Source organism: Talpa europaea (genome assembly GCF_964194135.1).
Source record: "Talpa europaea genome assembly, chromosome: 12".
Taxonomy (NCBI): Eukaryota; Metazoa; Chordata; class Mammalia; order Eulipotyphla; family Talpidae; genus Talpa; species Talpa europaea.
In genome coordinates, this window is record NC_140079.1 from 55,267,932 (window position 1) to 55,286,654 (window position 18,723).

The 18,723-nt window shown below is 51.0% G+C and overlaps 1 protein-coding gene across 1 annotated transcript in view; it reads right to left on the reverse strand.

Moving 5' to 3' along the window:
* QSOX1 (quiescin sulfhydryl oxidase 1) overlaps window positions 1–11,839 on the reverse strand; it is a gene marked incomplete at both ends in the record, with an annotated part of 35,483 nt that extends 23,644 nt beyond the window's left edge. The window contains 2 exons of the mRNA XM_084249477.1: window positions 3,475–3,575; window positions 11,584–11,839. Coding sequence (XP_084105603.1) covers window positions 3,475–3,575; window positions 11,584–11,839 — 357 coding nt within the window. The remainder of the gene's footprint in view (window positions 1–3,474; window positions 3,576–11,583) is intronic.
* Window positions 11,840–18,723: the final 6,884 nt, after the last annotated feature.

Here is an 18,723-nt window from a genome sequence, read left to right on the forward strand (position 1 = left end):
CACACCACATGTTCCACCCACAAGCTCTTTGCTCTCACTCTCCCCTGCCCACAGTCCAATCTTCCCACCAACCTCCTCCTTCCTTTCACACCCAGCAGAAGTCCCCCTCCTATATGAAGTCCTCTCTGATGTATGAGGGAAAGGTTCATTGAGTCCTGGTAAACTCCCCCTCACACAGGGTGTACAGATCGCTCACTGTCCATCAGCCGGTTGGTGAATTCTGTGTGTTCTCGCGCACAGGTCTTTCCTGTCTGGCCTCTCTCGCTTCTGGTCAGGCTGCTCCCACAACGGTGAGCAGGGTGCTGTGCAATCAGCAAATGTTCACTCAACAGCCGCTGCTAGAGGGGTTCCCTCAAAGGTAGTGACCACAGAGGAGCAACCACAAGCCCCAGGGGGTGGCTAGGAGGAGACAGCACAACGGAAAGGAAGACTAACATTTATTGAGCTCCTAGTGTGCCATGCAGCACCTCAGCACTCTCACATTGGCAACAACCTGATTAGGTAGATATTATCAACTCCTTTTTACAGAAGGAAACTGAGGCTTGTGATTGGGGCGTTGTGAAGTGACTTTCCAAGACACATACTGTAAGCAGTGGAGCCATGTCAATTTTCTCCTCCCAATCTTGTAAAGGGAAGACTTCTGTGCTCTTCCCACCCCAAAACTGCTCTCTGTAACCTTTATTCCAGTCCCAAAGGGTTCTGTTCCATTAGCTGCTGAGGGGCAAAGGCCCTCCCCCTAGAACTTCCAGCCTCTGGGTCCCAGAGAACCAGCCAGAACTTGCTGGTAACTAGTCCTCCCTCCCCCACACCTTTGTTTGCTTCTAGTTGGGCAGCGCCAGTGTGACACAGCTGGCCCGCCCTGCAGGGCCAGGTGTTTGCTGAACAGGCTGGGCTGGTGGAAGCTCGCTGCTCAAGGTGACAAGGGGCAAGAGGCAGAGGAAAGGGACAATGACACGTCACTGGGGATGGCTGGACTCTTGTGTGGACCTGTCTTCAGCACACCAGCCACACTCTCTCTTCTGGCTGTTTAGTGCCCTTCCTCACAGTCTTTATGGGTAGAGAGAGCAAGGACAGGCTCTCTCTGTCCCTAGGGGGCAGCAGACAGGACAATGAGGTTCTCTAATGCACCTGCTGATACCAGGGCAACCTCTAGGGCCTGCTCTTTCTAGGGAGTCCGGTCACACTAGGGAGTCCACAGCACATCAGGCTCTCAATGGGCCAAATCTCTGGAGATCTAGAATCTATGATTCTAGTCTTTACCAAACACTAGAGGCAGTAAAATCCATTGAGTGAATCATAGCCCATAGTCAGTAATTAAAAAAACAAAAACAAACAAACAAAAAACCCAGAAAAGAGCACTTAATAAGAATAAATATTATTTTAAGAAACTTTTGTTTTAGTGATAACAGATATGAGCCAATGTCTGGATCTCACTGTAAGATATATATTCCTCACTGTTGGTGACAGGGCCTTGGCACAGACCTGTCAGTAGCTTGAACTACTTGAGTCCTGCACTCGGCACTGGGGGCCTCTTCTGCAGAAACTGAGCTACAGGTTCCTTGGGAGAGGCAGGAAGTTCCCAACATTGGTCTCCAGAACTCTTAAGAAATGGACAGATGACTATGGGCCTGGCGGGTGTGGAGGCAGGGAAGGTCAAGGAGACCAGTTCAGGGCCCTCCCAGCACCCCTCCCACGGTCTGCTGGGTGGTTAAGGAGATGATTAATCACTGGAGGTATTCAGGCTGCATGTGCTGCGTGACTTGGGTAAGCGCTGAAGAGCTCTGGCTCTCCCTATGGCCTGGGCCTCCTCCCTCGCCCCAGTGGGCCCCAGCCTCTTCCAGGGAGAAACAAAAAGCCCAGGGGTCATGCCTCAGAGAAGCCCAACAGAATGTCCTGACCTGGTCACAGTGCCAACCAGTCCCTTTTCAGGGGGTTAGGCCATGTCTGGACTACTCTGCCAAGACCTCACCAGAAATGCCGGCCTGAGACACACTACATCTGCCACACTGGTTTCCTGCAGTTTCCCACTCAGAGCTGCATGGCCCTGGATCAGCGAAAGGATCAGAGTGCCCCATTCTCCCCTGCAGAGTGGTTTTGAATAGTTTACCTATCTTGGGGCCAAAGATAGGCCAGGGAGGTCGTTGACTTTAAAGAGATGAATGGCAGGCAGTATCTCTGTGGCCATTTCTAAGTGAAGCCATTGGCTCACACCCTTTTCTCCAGGCCAGCCTAGTCTCAGCTAAACCTGGGGGACTTTGAGTGGCAACAGAGCTTAGGAGGGGAGGTCTATCAGTGCAAACCCTGGACCCGGCAGGATTTTTTCAGGCGTGAGGAACAGACAGGTCACAGGGAGTCAAGAAAAGCCAGACATTCTTGGAGGAGCCTGGACCTTGCTTTCCATGGGGATTCTCTTGGCATCTTTTGGTTGCTAAGATGTGGCTCATGGTTATGCTTGGGACTTGAGGTCCCCAAGCTGAGAGATAGACATCTTATTCCAGGGACAATGCTTGACCTTTAACTTTCAAAGACATTTCCTGATTACTCTTGGCAACGACAGAAGAAACTTCTTTTCTAGTTGCCCCTCAGGTGGGAGGAAGTTAATGATTGATAGCTGGAGGTCTACAGCAGGAGATACTTGGATTTGGCTTCTCTCATTTGGAAGAGAACCCACTGGATTATAGCTGAGCGTGAGCTCTGGGAAGGGTGCTAAGTCTAAGTGCACAGCCTTGCTCCTCAGCTTTGCAAGCCTCCTCCTTGAGTGCCTTGGATGTTGTTGGGATGTTAAGTGAGCTGTTGATGCCCTTGGTGGGCAGGTGGGCAGGGCTGCATCAGAGAGCTTGTGCTCCTTTCAGCCAAAGCTGGGGTGACAGAGCCCTCATGTGCTGGGTGTGACAAGTCCTGTGATGGGAATCCCTGCTGCCTGAGGCATCGACATTTTGACTGTTAGGGAGGCCACCCTGACAGCTCCCTTCTTAATCTCCTGGTCTCAAGACACTTGCCTGATGAGGCTTGCCAGTGTCTCTGAAGGCCTTATCTGGGGGACCACTCGCTCCTTGAGTCTGCACCTGCCCACAGATTTGCCAGTGCCTGAACCCTGGCTTTATAGGTTTGCATCAGACCACTAGGTGAGGAGATGAGAAGGGAGAGGAATTGGAAAGAGGCCCCTGGAGCTCGGAGCTCCAAGTCCCAGCGACGAGTACCACACAGCTCAAATGGGAGCAGTTGACAGCCTCTCCTCCCGAGCCTCCACACAGTCCCTTGCCTTTAAAAGGGGATAGATTTTGCCAGACCAAAGTAAATTTGGTCTTTTCTGCCTCTATAAAAGGTTTCTTACTGATTAGGCAAAGGGACAGAGCTTCAGGGGCTGTGATTTAAATGGATGAGAGCACCCTACAGACCCCAGCGGAGGCCAGGGAGGCCCAGAGCAGCGCCAATGTGCTCCCCCAGGCCTCCTGGCCTCTCCCAGTCACCCACCCTCACGGTCGGGAAGCCAGCGATGTTGAAGTCTCTGCAGACTTTGTTGTTGGTCTCATCAGCACAGTCCAAGGCAGCGACATTCAGTGCTGGCCTCCAGTCTGGAAGGACAAGAAATGCCACGGTGAGTAAGAGGGGCTGGCACTTTTGACCTCCCCCAGGCACACCAATCCCACAGGCCGGTCCCCAACGATTTTAGGAGAGAGACTCCCATTCCTCAGGAAAAAGCCTCTGAGATAGGCTGTCTATTCTGCACACAGTTAAACATAGGACACAGTTAAAGAGCACACAACAGTGCTGTTTTGTAATGGCATCTGTGTCCCCCATTATTTTGCAGTGTGGGGGGTACAGAGACTGAAGAAAGACATGAGATGGATATGGTGCTCCTGATTTTGCCTCTGTCTAGAGAGGATCTGTGGAAGCATCTCTGAGGCCTTATCTGGGGGACCATTAGACCCTTGAGTCTGTACCTGCCCACAGGTGTACCAGGGCCTGAACCCTGGCTTTATAGGTTTGGATCAGACCAGTAGGTGAGGAGATGAGAAGGGAGAGGAATTGGATGCTCTGGAATTTCCTACTGGACCCTTGGTGAAGGTTCTATGACCAGAAGTACTGCAGTCAGCTCAGCCGGAGTGGGTGGAACACAGGGTATTAGGGTCTGGGTCCCCAGCCAGAAATAGAGAATTAGAGGGTGGGGAGGAGAATCTAAGAAGGGCAGTGAAAAAAGGTCTGAGGCCCAAGTCTGGAAGGAAACAACAGCTCCCGAGGCCTAGGCTGGCTCCTGCATTAGGCCCCAAGCTGTGAGGCCCTCCCTCTGCTGAAACTTTGGGTAGACAGAACGACGGCACCTTTCTGGGTGATAGCCCAGGATCCGAGAAGCAGAACACAAGCTCATCTACCAGGTGGGCCTCCTGAGCTCCGATTCCAGGTCACCAGAGTTCCATGTCACAACGAGGCTGCTCCAGACACCAGACGTGAAGTCACACACGTGGTGAGGGGTGACTGCCTGGTGCCACACTGTGTGTGCTAGTCTGTTCTGCAGCCCACCCTGGGTCAGAGGCAGGGGCCTGGCAGGTAGGCGGGAGGTTGAATGAACCTTGACAGGCAACTGTGTGAGCAATAGTGAGGAGGGGAGACTAGGTGCACTGTGAGGAACCCTTAAGGAGAGAGGCTGGCTGGAGAGGAGGCTGCTGGGAAGCAGGCAGGGGCACTTGCCTGGAGCTTACCCCACAGCACCCTAGAGCCATTGGCACCTCTGGGCAAGTGTGGGGGAGGAAGCCTGGCCAGAGCACACATGTTCCCCATAGGGCCCTCTACCTCCACCAGAGCACAAACCCCACAGGGTGACAGAGGGGATTGACAGAGGTCGTACCCATACCCAGTACCCATAAGTATCCATAATACTCAAATTTGAGTGACACCCCAAGAATCATGCCTTTGCCAGGGCCTCTTCCCTCCCCACAGAACCCAAGAAACCACTGTTTCAGAAGGCATCAGGACCCCCAAGAACACTTTTTGCCCAAGGAAGGAATGCCCCTCACTTCCATGAGACAGATGCAAGAAGAGCTGACCCCGCCCAGACAGTCCCTGACCCAGTCCTCAAAAGACAGCCTCTGAAAAGCTCAAAGCAACTAAGCTGGCCCTTCTTGAGGTGACATAAGGGAGAGGCCTCTGGGACTATGAGGCCGACCTGAGACAATACCCACTCCCTCCTCTTCTGTCCTCCTCCCTTCCTTTCTCACTCTTGGCATGGAAGCTTCTGGAATCCTGCCAGGAGGGAGTGAGTACAGGTGGTGTGGGGGGGGAATGGGGGGGTGGCAGGAGGTTAGATGGAAGTGTTTAGCAAAGAGAGATAAGCCAAATCATATCATGCCATTTGCTCCACTTCTCCAACCCCACACCTTGCCAACCCCTTTGGGGGAACTCTCTGGCCTTTCAGGCACAGGAGGGCAGCAGGTTAAGCTTATCCAAATGTTTGCATTCTTGTTTGTACCCTGCGGCTTCACATTATACTTGCAGAGCAGCTGTGGTCACACTGCTCTGTTCTAACCCACTCTCGGCACCCCTGGTTGGGGCAGAGTCCGGCAGGCCACCCATGTGCGTTCTTATGTGATAATCCCAACCAGCCTCCAAATCTCTCTCTCCCTTTCTAACCCCACGCCTCCTCCCCCAAGTCTGGGTTCTTTATTTCCCTCTCCTCTTACCTCCCCTCCAGGGCTAGCGAGCCAGAGCTGAGGTTGCTGGGCAGCGTCTCTTCAGATGAACCTGTTTCCCTTCTGGCCAAGATTTTGGCCAGCCTTCCTCAGCCTCACCAGCCTTCCTGGCCAGCAGACACTGTTTCTATCTATGAGTCTATGGTTCATAGATGACTTGGGCTGGTTGCTACTCAGTGTTCCTTGGTGGTTCCCATTGCTGTCAGAAGAAAACTTACAGCGGTAAGACCCCTGCCCACTCATCCAGGGTCCTCTTAACCACTTCCCCAAATTAAGCATCCTCAGGGATGCTGAGGGTTTTCTCCTTCCCTGAAAGCACAGGGTTCTCTCCAGGTCACACCCCTCCAAGCCTCCCACACACACCCTTACCTCCCAACAAACACCCTTTTCAGGTCCAGCTCAGTTTGAATAACTATTCCAGACTAACTTACAAGCCTGAGCTCAGGACCCAGCTCATTTTTCTACTACGTGGTCTCAGGCCTGTCCATTCCGAAATATTCTGCTTTTGCGTTCTCACTCTAAGCTTCCCCATTACCAGCACACAGTAGGTGCTCAGCCTCACTCTCTCCCAGGGTACAGGTACAGGAGAGGTTAGAGTCAGTTGCCTGGGAATGCAGGAGAGGAGACCTGCTCAGGTCTATGGCTTTGCCCTAGGTAAGGGGCATCAGCACCACAGGCCTCCAATCGTGGCTCCCCCCATCCAAGGAAGGCCCTCGGGAGGGTGAGGAGTTCAGGTCAGCCCCTTCAGCCAACTGGCATACTGGAGACTTGGAGCCTTCTGTTTTGCCTCTAGGGCTCCAATTGCCTTGTTCTAGAAGACAGCCCACTGTTCTCAAAAAAGTAAGTCAATTAGATGGAAGCGGGAAGAGAGGCAGTTCCGTGGCCTTCTGCTAGCCAGGGCCACTTGGCAGGGTGACCAAGCAGCACAGGGTGACCAAGCAGCACTGCTCTTGTCCTCCCAGGGTATAGGCCACCAGCCCACAGGGCACATTGGTGCCTGCCACCTGCTGGGTCAAGAAGACTTCAGAGGGATGAGAAGGGGGCAGACCAGATAGCCAGTGTCTCTCTGGATGGTTCTCCTCCCATTACCATGGGAGCTGGGCATATTTCCTCCATGTACAAGTAAGGAAGGAGATGAGAAGTTGCCCAGGTGTTTAAAGGCTACAGACCCAAACTCACTTTTTTTTTGCTTCCACCTCAGCCAGGTCAGGCTGTTACCTTTCCACTTTTTATTTTATTTTATTAACTATTTTTGCTGTTTGCTCCAATAACAACCTTTCCTAGCAAAGGACAGTAGCCTTCTGGTTAAACACCATGTTTGTACCTCCCAATAGTCAATATCATAAACTCCGCTCTCTCTTTGATGAGAGTGTATTGTGTGCCTCATTTATCAGTTTAACGCTGGCAACTACTCTATGAGTAGACAAGAAGGTATCTATCTCCAGGCCTGCTTTCCTGTAAACTAGAGATCAAATACCCCTGGCCAAGGCACACAACTAATCAATAGTGAGCCTGGGATCTAAACCCTGAATCTAAGCCTCTCTGCTGGTCTCGAGAGGGTGTGGGACAGAACAGAGAGCTGCTCCGTATCCCAACCAGGAGACTCAGTGGAGTGGGGTATTAATGAGGACAAGGGAACAGGCCGTGCCTGGGAGTTCTCAGCACCTTGCGTCTGGGAAGTCTTTGATACCTTCTCTTTAAGTCTTGACTCTCTGTACCTCCATGAAATGAAAGCCCACTATTTTTTTACCTGCCTGGAGGGGATGCAAGGGGAGGCTAGGGCCAGTCAGATGCTGGGAGAGTCTTGGCTAAGGAATGTTTCACAGGAATATCAATGCCAATACCATAATGAGCCATAAGGACATATAAAGATCTGGCCCGACACCATCAGTGAGGGCCTGACTAGTCCTCACTCAAGGAACAGCACAAAAACAGTGAGGACTCTTACCTGAGGTCCCCACTGGGAGAGTGAAGGTGCATTTAAGTAAATTGCATTGCTTCACAGAGGGCTAGAACTGGGCAACAGAGGCTTTTCAAAGTGTCAGGTGACTCAAATACAGCAACCTAAAGACCTGACACCACAAGGATCAGCAGTATCAGCCTACCCCTACCATTGGGGAGAAAAAAATTTCCTGGTGCATTACTGTCCTGTCAAAGTAATTTCACTACTAAGAATAGAGTTGATGAGCAAGAAGAGAGAGGAGGGTAGGGAGGCAAGCCTCTCCAGGACAGGCATGGACTTTGGGTGGTCGGGGGTGGGAGGGGAGCGACAGGGTGTTGGAGAAGGGGCAGCTCCTTCTGGAGTCACAAGCAGCATCCCTGTGCTCCTCACAAGTCCAAGAAAGGCACTGGCCCCAGAGTCACAAGACTTGCTTAATAGTAGTAATAGGCCAAACTGCTACAAGCCCTGTGCCACCTCTTGGCCTCAGTTTCCTCACAGGTCAGATGGGGCCCAAGAGGGATGGCCTCCCATGCCCTTTCCAATTCAGACAACGCTGTGGTATAGAGATGACAAACAACTCTTATCAGAAAAAAAGGGCATGAGGCCTCTGAGAGTTTAGCCAGCCTGGGTCTGTCTCTATTGAGGCAGAGGCCAGACCCACCCAAACAAACAAGAGCCAGTCAGGTCTGGTGGTCTGAACTGGACTCCCACAAGAGCCTCCTGGAGTGTCCTCCAGTCAGTGCTTTGCATTAATCATGCGTCCTCCTTGTTGTAGGCTTCAGGGCAATGAGGTCATAGGATAGACAAAATGCCTACCCTTGCCCTCACATCTCAGACACCCCGGGCCTGAGTCAGGAGGAGCCACGCGACCGGAAGAAGGCTCCGTCACTCACATTCTCATCTGGAACTCTATGAGGCTCATGCCTCTGGCCTCCATGAGTGTTCAGTGGGCTCCTACCCTGAACCAGAAAAGGGGAAGCAAAACAATACTGCTCACTGTCACTCAAGCATCCATGCCTTACAAATCTCATCTCCATGGCTTTCAAAGGCCATCTCCCACCTGGAGGACCCTTCCTCCTCCACCCACTCTCCACCTTCCCACATTGTGAGAGTCAGAAAGAGCTGGGTTCTAGAACCTCCTCCAGCAACTGTGTAATCCTGGCAAGTTACTTATCTGTTAAAAAAAAAAAAAGTATCTATTGCTCAGATGTTTTCTCATAAAGATTAAATGTAATAATGGCACTTAGCAAAGTGCCTGGCAAAGGCAAGTGTGTGATAAATAGCTGCTTGGCGTGAAGGCCTTGGGTGGCCACATCAGCCCTCTGTGACTTTCCCCTTCCCTGAATTCCTACAACAATGATCTGATCTAACCACTCCTTTGGCCTTTTACAAACAGCTTCTTGCTGTTGCCAATTTTCCCCGACTTCAATGTAAACAATACTTTGCACGCAGAGGTCACTGAACAAATATTTGCTGATTGATCAGCTGGTAAAGAGTAATGAAAGTCTGAGGTGAACACAATCGATTTCCCGAATATCTGGTGAGATGAAGAGATGCTCTGAAATAGAAACAGATCCTTTCAAAACAAGTGCTCTGACCTGGGTACCAACTGCCCAGAGAGCCACCCTACAAGCCACGAAGGAAATGAGCCCCAGCCAGTCAGATGAAATGCTTGAGGCCCATTGGGCTGCAAGTCTTCTCTGGGCCCATGACCTTCCATACTCCTGCTGCACCTACCCCAGTCACCACACCAGCAGAGGACAGGGGCTACTACTGGCCCAGGGTGGTGTGACAGCAGCCCTCTGCTGGCCCACAATCAAACCTTCTCAGAGAATTCAGAGATGACAAGACCAACTGTGGCTTCTCAGCCTCGGCAGGCAATGACCCCCTTGGGTTGGAGGGGGGGCATTCTTCATCATTACAAGCCAATACCAGATCTTGCTTGGGAGACTAACTCACCTCCATACCGCACAGAGACCACTGGTTTCCACCTAAGTCCTTAGAGACTTTGATGTTTCCATGTTCCTTTCTGAGGTTAAGTTTTGCTTTTTTTTTTTTTTTTTTTTTTTTTTAATGAAAAAACTGTCATTCCGTGTATTGGGGAAATGACCCCTTTGGGAGTGGCTGATCCAGGGGTGGGCTGAGACAGTATCTGATTTTGTAATTCACAGGAAATTTCAGTTGCAGCAGGTCATACACAGCTGGAAAAATCTTTCCCTCCAGTACTCTTAAGATATAAGAATTTTCTAGATAAATCCATCAGTAGTCATTAAAGACCTTTTCTAGACTCAAAATGGAAACTGACCTAGGAATTTTTATGATGTTCAGCCCTACCAGGTCTCCTAAACACTTAATGTCCCCTTAGGTATCCCAATTCCATAGTCAAGATTCTTCGTCCTGCCCTGACCAGACGTGCTGATGTCACTGAATTAGTGTTGAGCTGCTGAGAAATGGCACATGCAGGTGAAGGGACTAGAGAGGCATGCAGACAAGTGTCCATGTGTCTGTGTCTATGCTTATCAGTTTTGTTTAAAAATAACTTTCCAACACCTCATGGCTAACAGATGTTGCCATCTTTCCATTCACTTCAGAAGCCACTTTGCAAGCTGCTCAAAGTAAGAAGTAGCCTGAGTTTGAAAATCAACATCTACAAATGTGCTATTTACCCCCAAACAATTGAGTTTATCCAGAAATACCAGTGGCAGGGAAACAATGGTTCCAGTTTTCCTCTCTCCAGAAAGAGGCCTATTTCCTGCCTGAGAGGCCCACAGTTCTCATTCAGGAACCATTTCTCATCAGGGGCCCTGATGGAAAGGTAGGAGGCAGCTATGTTCAGGGGTACCACAGCACCCCTGTCCCTCTCCCCCACAACCACTATATGGCTCCAGCATGTGTGCAACACCATAGAGAACTTTACAGTGTGGAAAGGAATTTCTGAGAGCTATAGTAAATTGACATACAGTAAGCAACCAGTAAGAATTAACTACTGTTATTTCCTTAGCTCTAAGTCTTAAGTTTTCCTTTTTTGTTTGTTTTAAAGTGAGCATTTCGTTAGCAGAGTACACCTTTACTGGTCTTGTCACCTCTTTACTCCTCCAACTGTTACTAAATGAATGGTGCAGCTCATAATTGATGGTCTCTTAGACTCTAGGAAATACGGTATTGGTCAGAGCAGAGGATGAGAACTTGCAGCAAAGACCGAACACATACCAAGCGGCTGCCTGGGTCAGCTTTTGGGGCGTATGGCATTAAAAGAGGGTCTGCGAGGGTTCATGGACAACAACTCAGAGACAGAGAGCGCCGGATGGCCCGAAGTTAACAAGCAAGAAGCAGCAGGTCAGGAGGGGCCTGAACCAGTCAGAAAACTGTCTCAAAGGTAAAGCTGAAAAAGGAAGTCCGAGTGGCAGATGGGTCAACATGCCAAGGGCGTGGGGGCAAAGTGGGCCCAGGGGCGGCGGAAAGGGTGTCAGCTCCCCTTCTTCCCAGCACCTACCCCACCGCTGCTGGGGAACTTGGCGAGGACAATCCCTAGGCGAGAGGAAGGGATGGCACAGGCTGGACCAGAAGCAGCAGTCCCGGGTCAGTGGGGCCCGAGGAGGGACAAAGGAGACGGGCAGGGATGGCAGGGGTGGCAGGGGTGGCAGGGGTGGCAGGGGTGGCAGGGGTGGGGGGCAAGAAGCCGGCAGAGAACGAACAGGGAGAGCAGAGCAGGGCTAAGGGCCCAGGCGCCAGGGAGGCTCGAGGAGCTCCGGTTGTCGGCCAGAGGAAAGAGACACGGAGGGGCAGGAATCAAAAAAGCAGTCCGTGGAGGGATCTGAAACTGGGGGGGCGGGCGGGGGGCGCAGAGAGCGGGGCGGGAGAGCGGAGGTGATGGCCGGGGGAAGCGGGTCCGAAGGGAGGGGCCTTGCGCGAGGCCCTCGGGAGGGGGTCGCCACGCTGCTCCCCACTTCTCACCTTTGACGTCGTTGGCCAGAGCCTTCCACGTCGGGGCGAAGGCGATGCAGTGGCCGCACCAGGAGGCGAAGAACTCCACGGCCCAGGCGCTCCGGGAGCCCAGCACCGCGCGGTGAATCGAGTCCGCCTGCAGCAGCGTCAGCGGGTCGGAGGCCGAGTAGAGCGCGAAGCGCGGGGCCGCGCGGGCGCCCGGGGCCGCCAGCAGCAGGAGCAGCAGCAGCAGCCGCGGTCGGGAGCAGCGGCCGCACCTCCCCATCCTCGGCGGCGGCGCCCACCACCGCGCGCAAGTTTGGGGCGAGTTGATGTGGGGCTGCTCGGCGGCACCTCCTCCCTGGCTCGGGGAGGAGCCGCGGGCCCCGCCCCTCGGGCCCCGCCCGTTTCGGGCCAGCCCCGCCCCGCCCCCGGCTCCCCAGCGCGGGGGCCGTTGTGGGGCGCAGGAGCCCCGGTGGTCTGTGCGCGCCCCCGTCGCGGTCTGCGGCGGCTTCGGGGCTGCGGCGCTGCGAAAGCCGGGGTCCGGCCTCAGGCCTCAGGCCTCAGGCCTCAGGAGGGGCAGAGCGCAGCTCAGACCTGGCAGCCCACACCCCCAATGAAAGAAGTGGGGCGTCTGCAGGACAGACCCGAAACCCTAGAGTCGGGTTCCAGTGGCTGAGGGGGCTCGGGGAGGTCATTTGACGTTTCACGGCCTGGTAGCCATCGGAAGGGTGCCCGCCAAATAGATTGGCCTCTCCGGGGAACTTCTGGGGAATCCCTACCAACCAACAAGTTATTGGGAATTAGCAGCAGGTGGGAGAGTAGAGGAAAGGGTAGGGTAGGAGCACTATCTCTGAGTCTGTTACCCGCGGGCCTGTGACCATCTAAGGGAAACATTATTTGAGGACTTTCTAATCACGGATGAGAATTCCCCTCGATAGGCTGCGTGGGTTGGCACAGCCATTGCTGTGGAATCAGGATTTCGTCAGCATTTAGGTCAGGCCTGCCAACCAGGAGTTAGGGTGACTCCTTCACTTGGGGCTCCCAGCAGCCAGATTCCCCCATAGCTAACTCTACAACCTGCACTCAACTCTCCACACTCAAATGCCCCTCTCACAAGTAACCTGCTAATCTTGTGCACCTGTGTACTGAGTTATTCGTGGTTAATTTTCCCTAGTCACGTTTTGTAGTTTGGATCATGTGGGTGGGTTATTTTAAGAGAAGGGGCTCCCCTTCAGAGGGTTGTCACAGTGATCTTTTCCAGCACATCTCACCTGTGAGCCATCCGGGACCCCTGTTTGGATGTTCATTCAACATTCACTAAATGGTTTCTTGTCCCTGACACTGCTTGGAGGTTCTGAGACTAAGGTGGTAAACTTTATTGAAGTAACCACCTATGGTGGTTGTGGAACTTACATTCTAGTGAGGATAAGGCTGGAGAGAGGATACACGAGTAAATGTCTAGCCAATGGTGATAAATGCTATGAAGAAATATGCAATGGGGTAAGAATAGAGTGACAGAGGAAGTGGTATTTCAGGGTGATCAGGGATGGACCCACCCCTAACATTCATAACTGGGTCAATAGTACAAATGGAAGCCTACATGTCATGCATCCATATGTTTAGAATTTGGTATAAACCAAGTTAAACCATAATGTGAAATTCCTATCCTTTTATCTCAACAAATATACCTTCATAATAATCTGGAACACCAAATTTAAATTTAGAATTCTTAGATGTGCCGTGGAATTGGGTGGTTTAAGGGTGAGTGATACCTGGCACCAAGCCTTCCTCCTACTCTGCACTTCAACTCCATCACCTCAGGGGACGCTGTGCCCACACCTATAACATCCCTACCTGGACATCTGAGCTTCATCCACACTGCAAATACCTGCTCCTTGGTTCTTAAGAAGATAGACCTTCTGGAAAAGGTCACTGCAGTTCTAGAGTCTCAGGGACCCACAGTATGATCTACGAATGGGTGAGGAGCAGGACCTTTGGGTGGCACATCCCCTTGGCCTATGGGCTTCTTGTTCTGTGGAAAGAGGCATAGCTGGGATAGGGCAGAGAACTCAGAGTTCAAGGTAGGGCCCCCTCTTGCCCTTGCTCATATGGCACTTCTAACAAGGTAACATTTAAGCCAAAGACTGCCATGGCAGCCTAGCACGAGAGCATTCCAGGCAGAAATGTAGAGGTTGGAATCACTGCTCTTGTGTGTTCATGTTCTCTGCGGCCAAAGTCCTGAGCTGCATAAGGAAATGATACGTTGACAGTCACTACTTCCACCAATTCCAGTTTCTGGGTAATCCTCCTTGGAAACCAGTCTCTGTACAACCTCTGTGTCGTGCCAGCAAGGCACAGAGCAGGTTTTCTGTGATCTGGGCAGGCGGGTAAAGGAGAGTCCTGGAGCCCTTAGTGGCTTTTTCAGGTTTGTGTTTTTGTTTTTTGTTTTTTTTTTAAGATTTATTTATTTATTTATACAAGCACTGGGTAAAGTCAGAAGCACGGGAGGGTGAGAGAATCCACAAGAGCCAGAGTGGGGAACAGAACAGGCAGACTGACGAAATACACTGCTGAGGGGAGCAGCGGGCGACAGGAAAGGTCTGCGCGCCATGTGGGACCCTCGCCCGGTGGCCAGGGATCGAACTGGAGCTGCAGAGGCTGCGGGCAGCTTCGCAGCCCAGTGCTCAACCGCTGAACCACCAGTTCAGGCCCAGCTTTTTCAGGTTTTTAATGATCTTTCTACGCCATTTGTAGTAAGGCAACCAGGGCCAGGGTAGGTAGGGAGGCCAGGAGGCCTACCAGCCTCCTGGTCTCTCCTCCCCCTGCCACCTCCTAGCGAATCTTCACTCTTTCTGGGCTCTCTGGTGTTCTCTCCTGGTCTCTTCACTGGCCTCTACTGCACTCGGGCCGTGCAGTCCTCCACCTCTACCCGTCCTCTCCCGATGCCCTTATAAGATCGGTTTGGCTCAGGTGCACCCATTCCGCACACCCACACCACGCCCCAGGTGCCACCATCAGGCGCGCATGTAAGACCACAGGTGCCCATCACTGATGCTAATGGCGGGAGGATAGAAAAAACCCAATTGCTTCCATTTACCCTACACTCTGCCACCCCACTTTGCTCATTCCTAGCAGCTACTATGACTTCCAAGACAAGGCAGGTCTGGTCTGGGGACCTCACGATACATGGTTGTCGGGGCCATTGGAAAACAGTTTTCTCAGTTTCTCAGTGTTTTTCACAGTGACCTTCCAGCACAGGTGGCCTAGTAGATAACATATAGCCTTGAGATGTAGTCCACATGTGTGGAAAGCAGTAAATAATAGTGTAACCTTGATGTATAGTTCGCATGCACAAAGCACACTTCTGTAAACGAGGCTTAACCTTGGCACTGTGCCAGATTTGTCTATAAATCACATAAAAACTAATAGGGCTCATCCCAGGAGCCACGCGCTAGCCTCTCCCAAGGCACAGGCCACTTCTGTGGCTGAAGCCCAGAGGGGCTGCCACTGTTGTCACCTATGTATCTCCTGCTACTTCACAATAAAGACTGGTTCCTGCTCCCCACATGTGGGCTTCAGGACCTATTTTCTCATCTGCCACCATGGAGAACCTGGCAGACTTGTAGCTGAGGCTCCTCACTGGTCCCCTAGTAAACTTAGAGTTTAGTGGTTGAAAGTACCCCAGCATCCCAACAGGATGCCAATAAAATTCAGGTGCCTTCAAATGTCTCTCTTGTTAACTGTGTTGCAAGTATCTTCCCTCTGGGCCTGGGAATCAAGGTGACAATGTGTGCTGAATGTGCTGAGCTGGGGAAAGACCCTAGATAAGTATACAAAGACTTGCTTGTTCCTGTTTCTATTTCAGGCTGTCAGATCTGGAAAAGAATACAAACTACTTGAATAGAGTAGAGAGTGTTTCTTGGCAATGGGGCCAAGGAATTTAGAACTGAGATTGTAATACCTGGGTCTTCAATATCTTATCTCAGAGCAGGAATTTTCAAGTTGTTTAAGTCTGGGAAGGCTTTCACAAATGAAAACTTTAAAAGGAAGTGTAAACAGATAAAAGCAAGCTGGAGGGTGTGACCTGGAATGGTACCCAGTTTCTGTGGTCAAGGAGCCATCTTAGGAACCCCTGTGCTCCCCTGGCCACTATTTGAAAAGCACTAATGTAGAAAACATAAGAATCACAGCTTGCCCTACTTGCCTTTCCAGGAGCTTCTTGGGTGGAAAGGTGGCAGAGATGGAAGTCTACTCAGGAAAAGCGTATGACTGGGGAAGGGTTCTCGGAAAGCATTGAGAGTGGGGGACTTAGGGATTCCTACCCGGGTGCCCTGCCCCCCTCCCTACCTGCAAGTTATAGAAAAGTGAGCCAACGTGAATCAGATGATCGAGAATAATAATAGATTAGCTAACACTTTGCACCTGCTGTGCTAAGCACTTACAGATGTTACTCACTTAATCCTCACACCAGCTCTGTGAGGTTGGTGGTGTTATTATCCTCTTTTTACAGATGAGGATACAGAGGTAGAAGGAGCCCTGTTGACTTTCCCACTTGTGAATCATTCCTGTGTTATGCATGAATAAAAGAGAGGGAATTTGGGAGTTTGTCAACCAAAAATGAGATAGATGGTAAGAGAATGCAGCATATACACAAATACAGATAATGATGGTGAGTAACGAAATAGTGTTTGGTAAAATATGTCACCTGGTAGCAGGCCATTAAGCGACCTTCTACTTACTCATTTGCACTGAGAATCAGGGAGGGCGTGTGCACCCGGAACAGAGAAGGGACTTTTGCTCTGTCCCTTTAAAACTTCCTCTAGGTCTATAGGATGAACATTTCCATAGCTGGGGCGGGTTAGAATCCTAATTCTGAAAGTCAGTTGTCTATGGCAGGAAAGAGAAGTCACACCCAAAGGGGGCTGGTTAGTGGAAAGGCTGTTTAGAGATGTGTGCAGGGTAAAGGGAAGTGACGAGAGATGGGGAGGTCCTAGGACTGACAACAGCAAGGAGTTCTTACTGCTCTGGAGGGGATGAGGGGCAGGAACTCTGTGATAACCAGGGAGAGCTGGAGTTAGGTAAAGGGGCCACCCAAGGGGAGCTGTTGCTGCTGCCAGATGCCACCCCTGCTGGGAACACAGGGCAGCAGAGGACAGCAGAAAGGTATTGGGAGAGTCTCACTTCCCCCTTTCTCTCCTCCAGCCTCTGATCTCTTGCCAGTACCTCCCCTTGGCCAAACCCAGTCAAACCCAGAGAGTGAGTGTTTCCTGATTATATTAGTCCATGGATGATGACTTCCAAGACAAGGCAGGTCAGAGCAGGGTGGAGAGTGGAGATCACTATACCGGGCTCAGGGTTCCTAAGCTTGGGCCCTTCAGGGTCTTACAAATGGAAATGGAAAATCTGAAAATTCCTGAACAACCCTTTGTGAGTCTCTTGGGTGGGAATGGGGTGCTATAAATCTATCCCACCACAGAGAGAGAAAGAGAAGAGAGAAGGGCTGCTGAGCAATTCACTACTACTCCTCATTCTTTCCTGTTGACAGTCTAGTCTCCTTATTCTCTATCAGTAGAGGAGACAGAGGCCCAGAAAGGCCCAAATCATAGGCCACCCAGCAAGGTTAATAATGGTAGGGCCCATTTTCTTGTTAGATTTTCCAATACAGCTGCTGAAGTACTGACAAGGGAACATCTGTGAAGGGGATATCTGGGGTACAACCCCATGTTCAAGGGGAGCTTCCCTGTCCCTAGGTCTCTTGATAGAGATTCAAAGGGATTAAACTTCCCCCCGGATCCCCCAATAACAACAACAAAAAAATAATAACAAGCTCATTGTTTAAATCTGAATGAAGATATAAGGCTATAAACTCAAGGCCTCATTGTTTACACTCTGGTCAAAACCAGGAGTCAGGCTACTGGGAACCTGCAAGTCCTCAAATGAGGCCTGAAGTACAAGGCAAGAAGGTCACATTGCTGAGTTGTAGAGTGGATGATGCCCAGTTTCCCCCAGTCTTTTGGGGACCATGCCAACTTTTTGAAACTGTGGGAGATGTATTTGGGTGAGCTTTAGGCTTCAGGAATAGTTGTTCTAATTTTAAATATTTCCTGCCATGGCTTAAGGGTGTCTACAGATAAAGCCACAATTATAAAGTACAAGACTGTTCCTGTGAAACATTTTTTTAATAACCAGAGCATTCTCAGAATTTGCCTGAAGAGAAGACAAGTACAATGATGTCAGCACATGTCAGAAGCTGCACTGCCCGGGTATGTGGAGGGAGGGGCTGGGAGGAGCAGGCCACGCTGGAAGAAGGCCGAAGGCAAGGTTAGGATGGGGGCATCCTTCCCCCTCCCAAGAGCCACTAATTTAGGAACTCTCTTAGAAGATGAAGGTGTGGTAGACAAGTTTCAATTGGATTCTCTCCTTGGCAACTGCCTCCACCTCGTTGAGCTTTGATTTCCTCATCTGTAAAATGGTCACAGGGGTTATTTCAATTCATCATTCTCATGTATGACTGCTCTGGTGTATAGCGAGTTTATCTGTGGCTTTGAGACAGAAAGGGTCCCAGGATAAGAACAGGACAGGACTTCAGGACAAACCTTTGCTATTCCCATGCACTGGCAAATAAGAGGTTAGAAAGATTCTAGCCCTGGATGCCTACTGCCATAAATCTTGGCCCATCGTTTTTATTACAATTTCCCCCAGTCTGCACGTTTCTGAGCTATCTCTTTATAACTCATCCAGTTGGCTGCTATGGAAAAAATGTTACAGTTCCAAAAGAAAAGCATCCCAGACCTTGAGACCAGACCAGTTCAAGCTGGAGCGGTGGATACACAGTCTCCATGAGATGTTCTCCCAGGAGATGAAGGCATGAGTGACAGGACGGCAAGCAATTCGAGGGCAGTGAAATTATTCTGATGATACCATAAGGATGGGTACATGTCACTAGGCCTTTGTCCAATACCTAGAATGTGCAACACTCAGGATGAACCCTAATCTGAACTGTGGACTCTGGGTGATAACGATGTATCCTTGTTGGTTCATTGATTGTAGTAAATCAGCCACTTGGACCCCATGTTGAAAGGTGGGGAGGCTGCCCGCTGCACCTGTGTGAGGACTAAACAAGTACAAGAAACAAAGTGGAGATTAAAACTCCTCTCCTTTCTTACA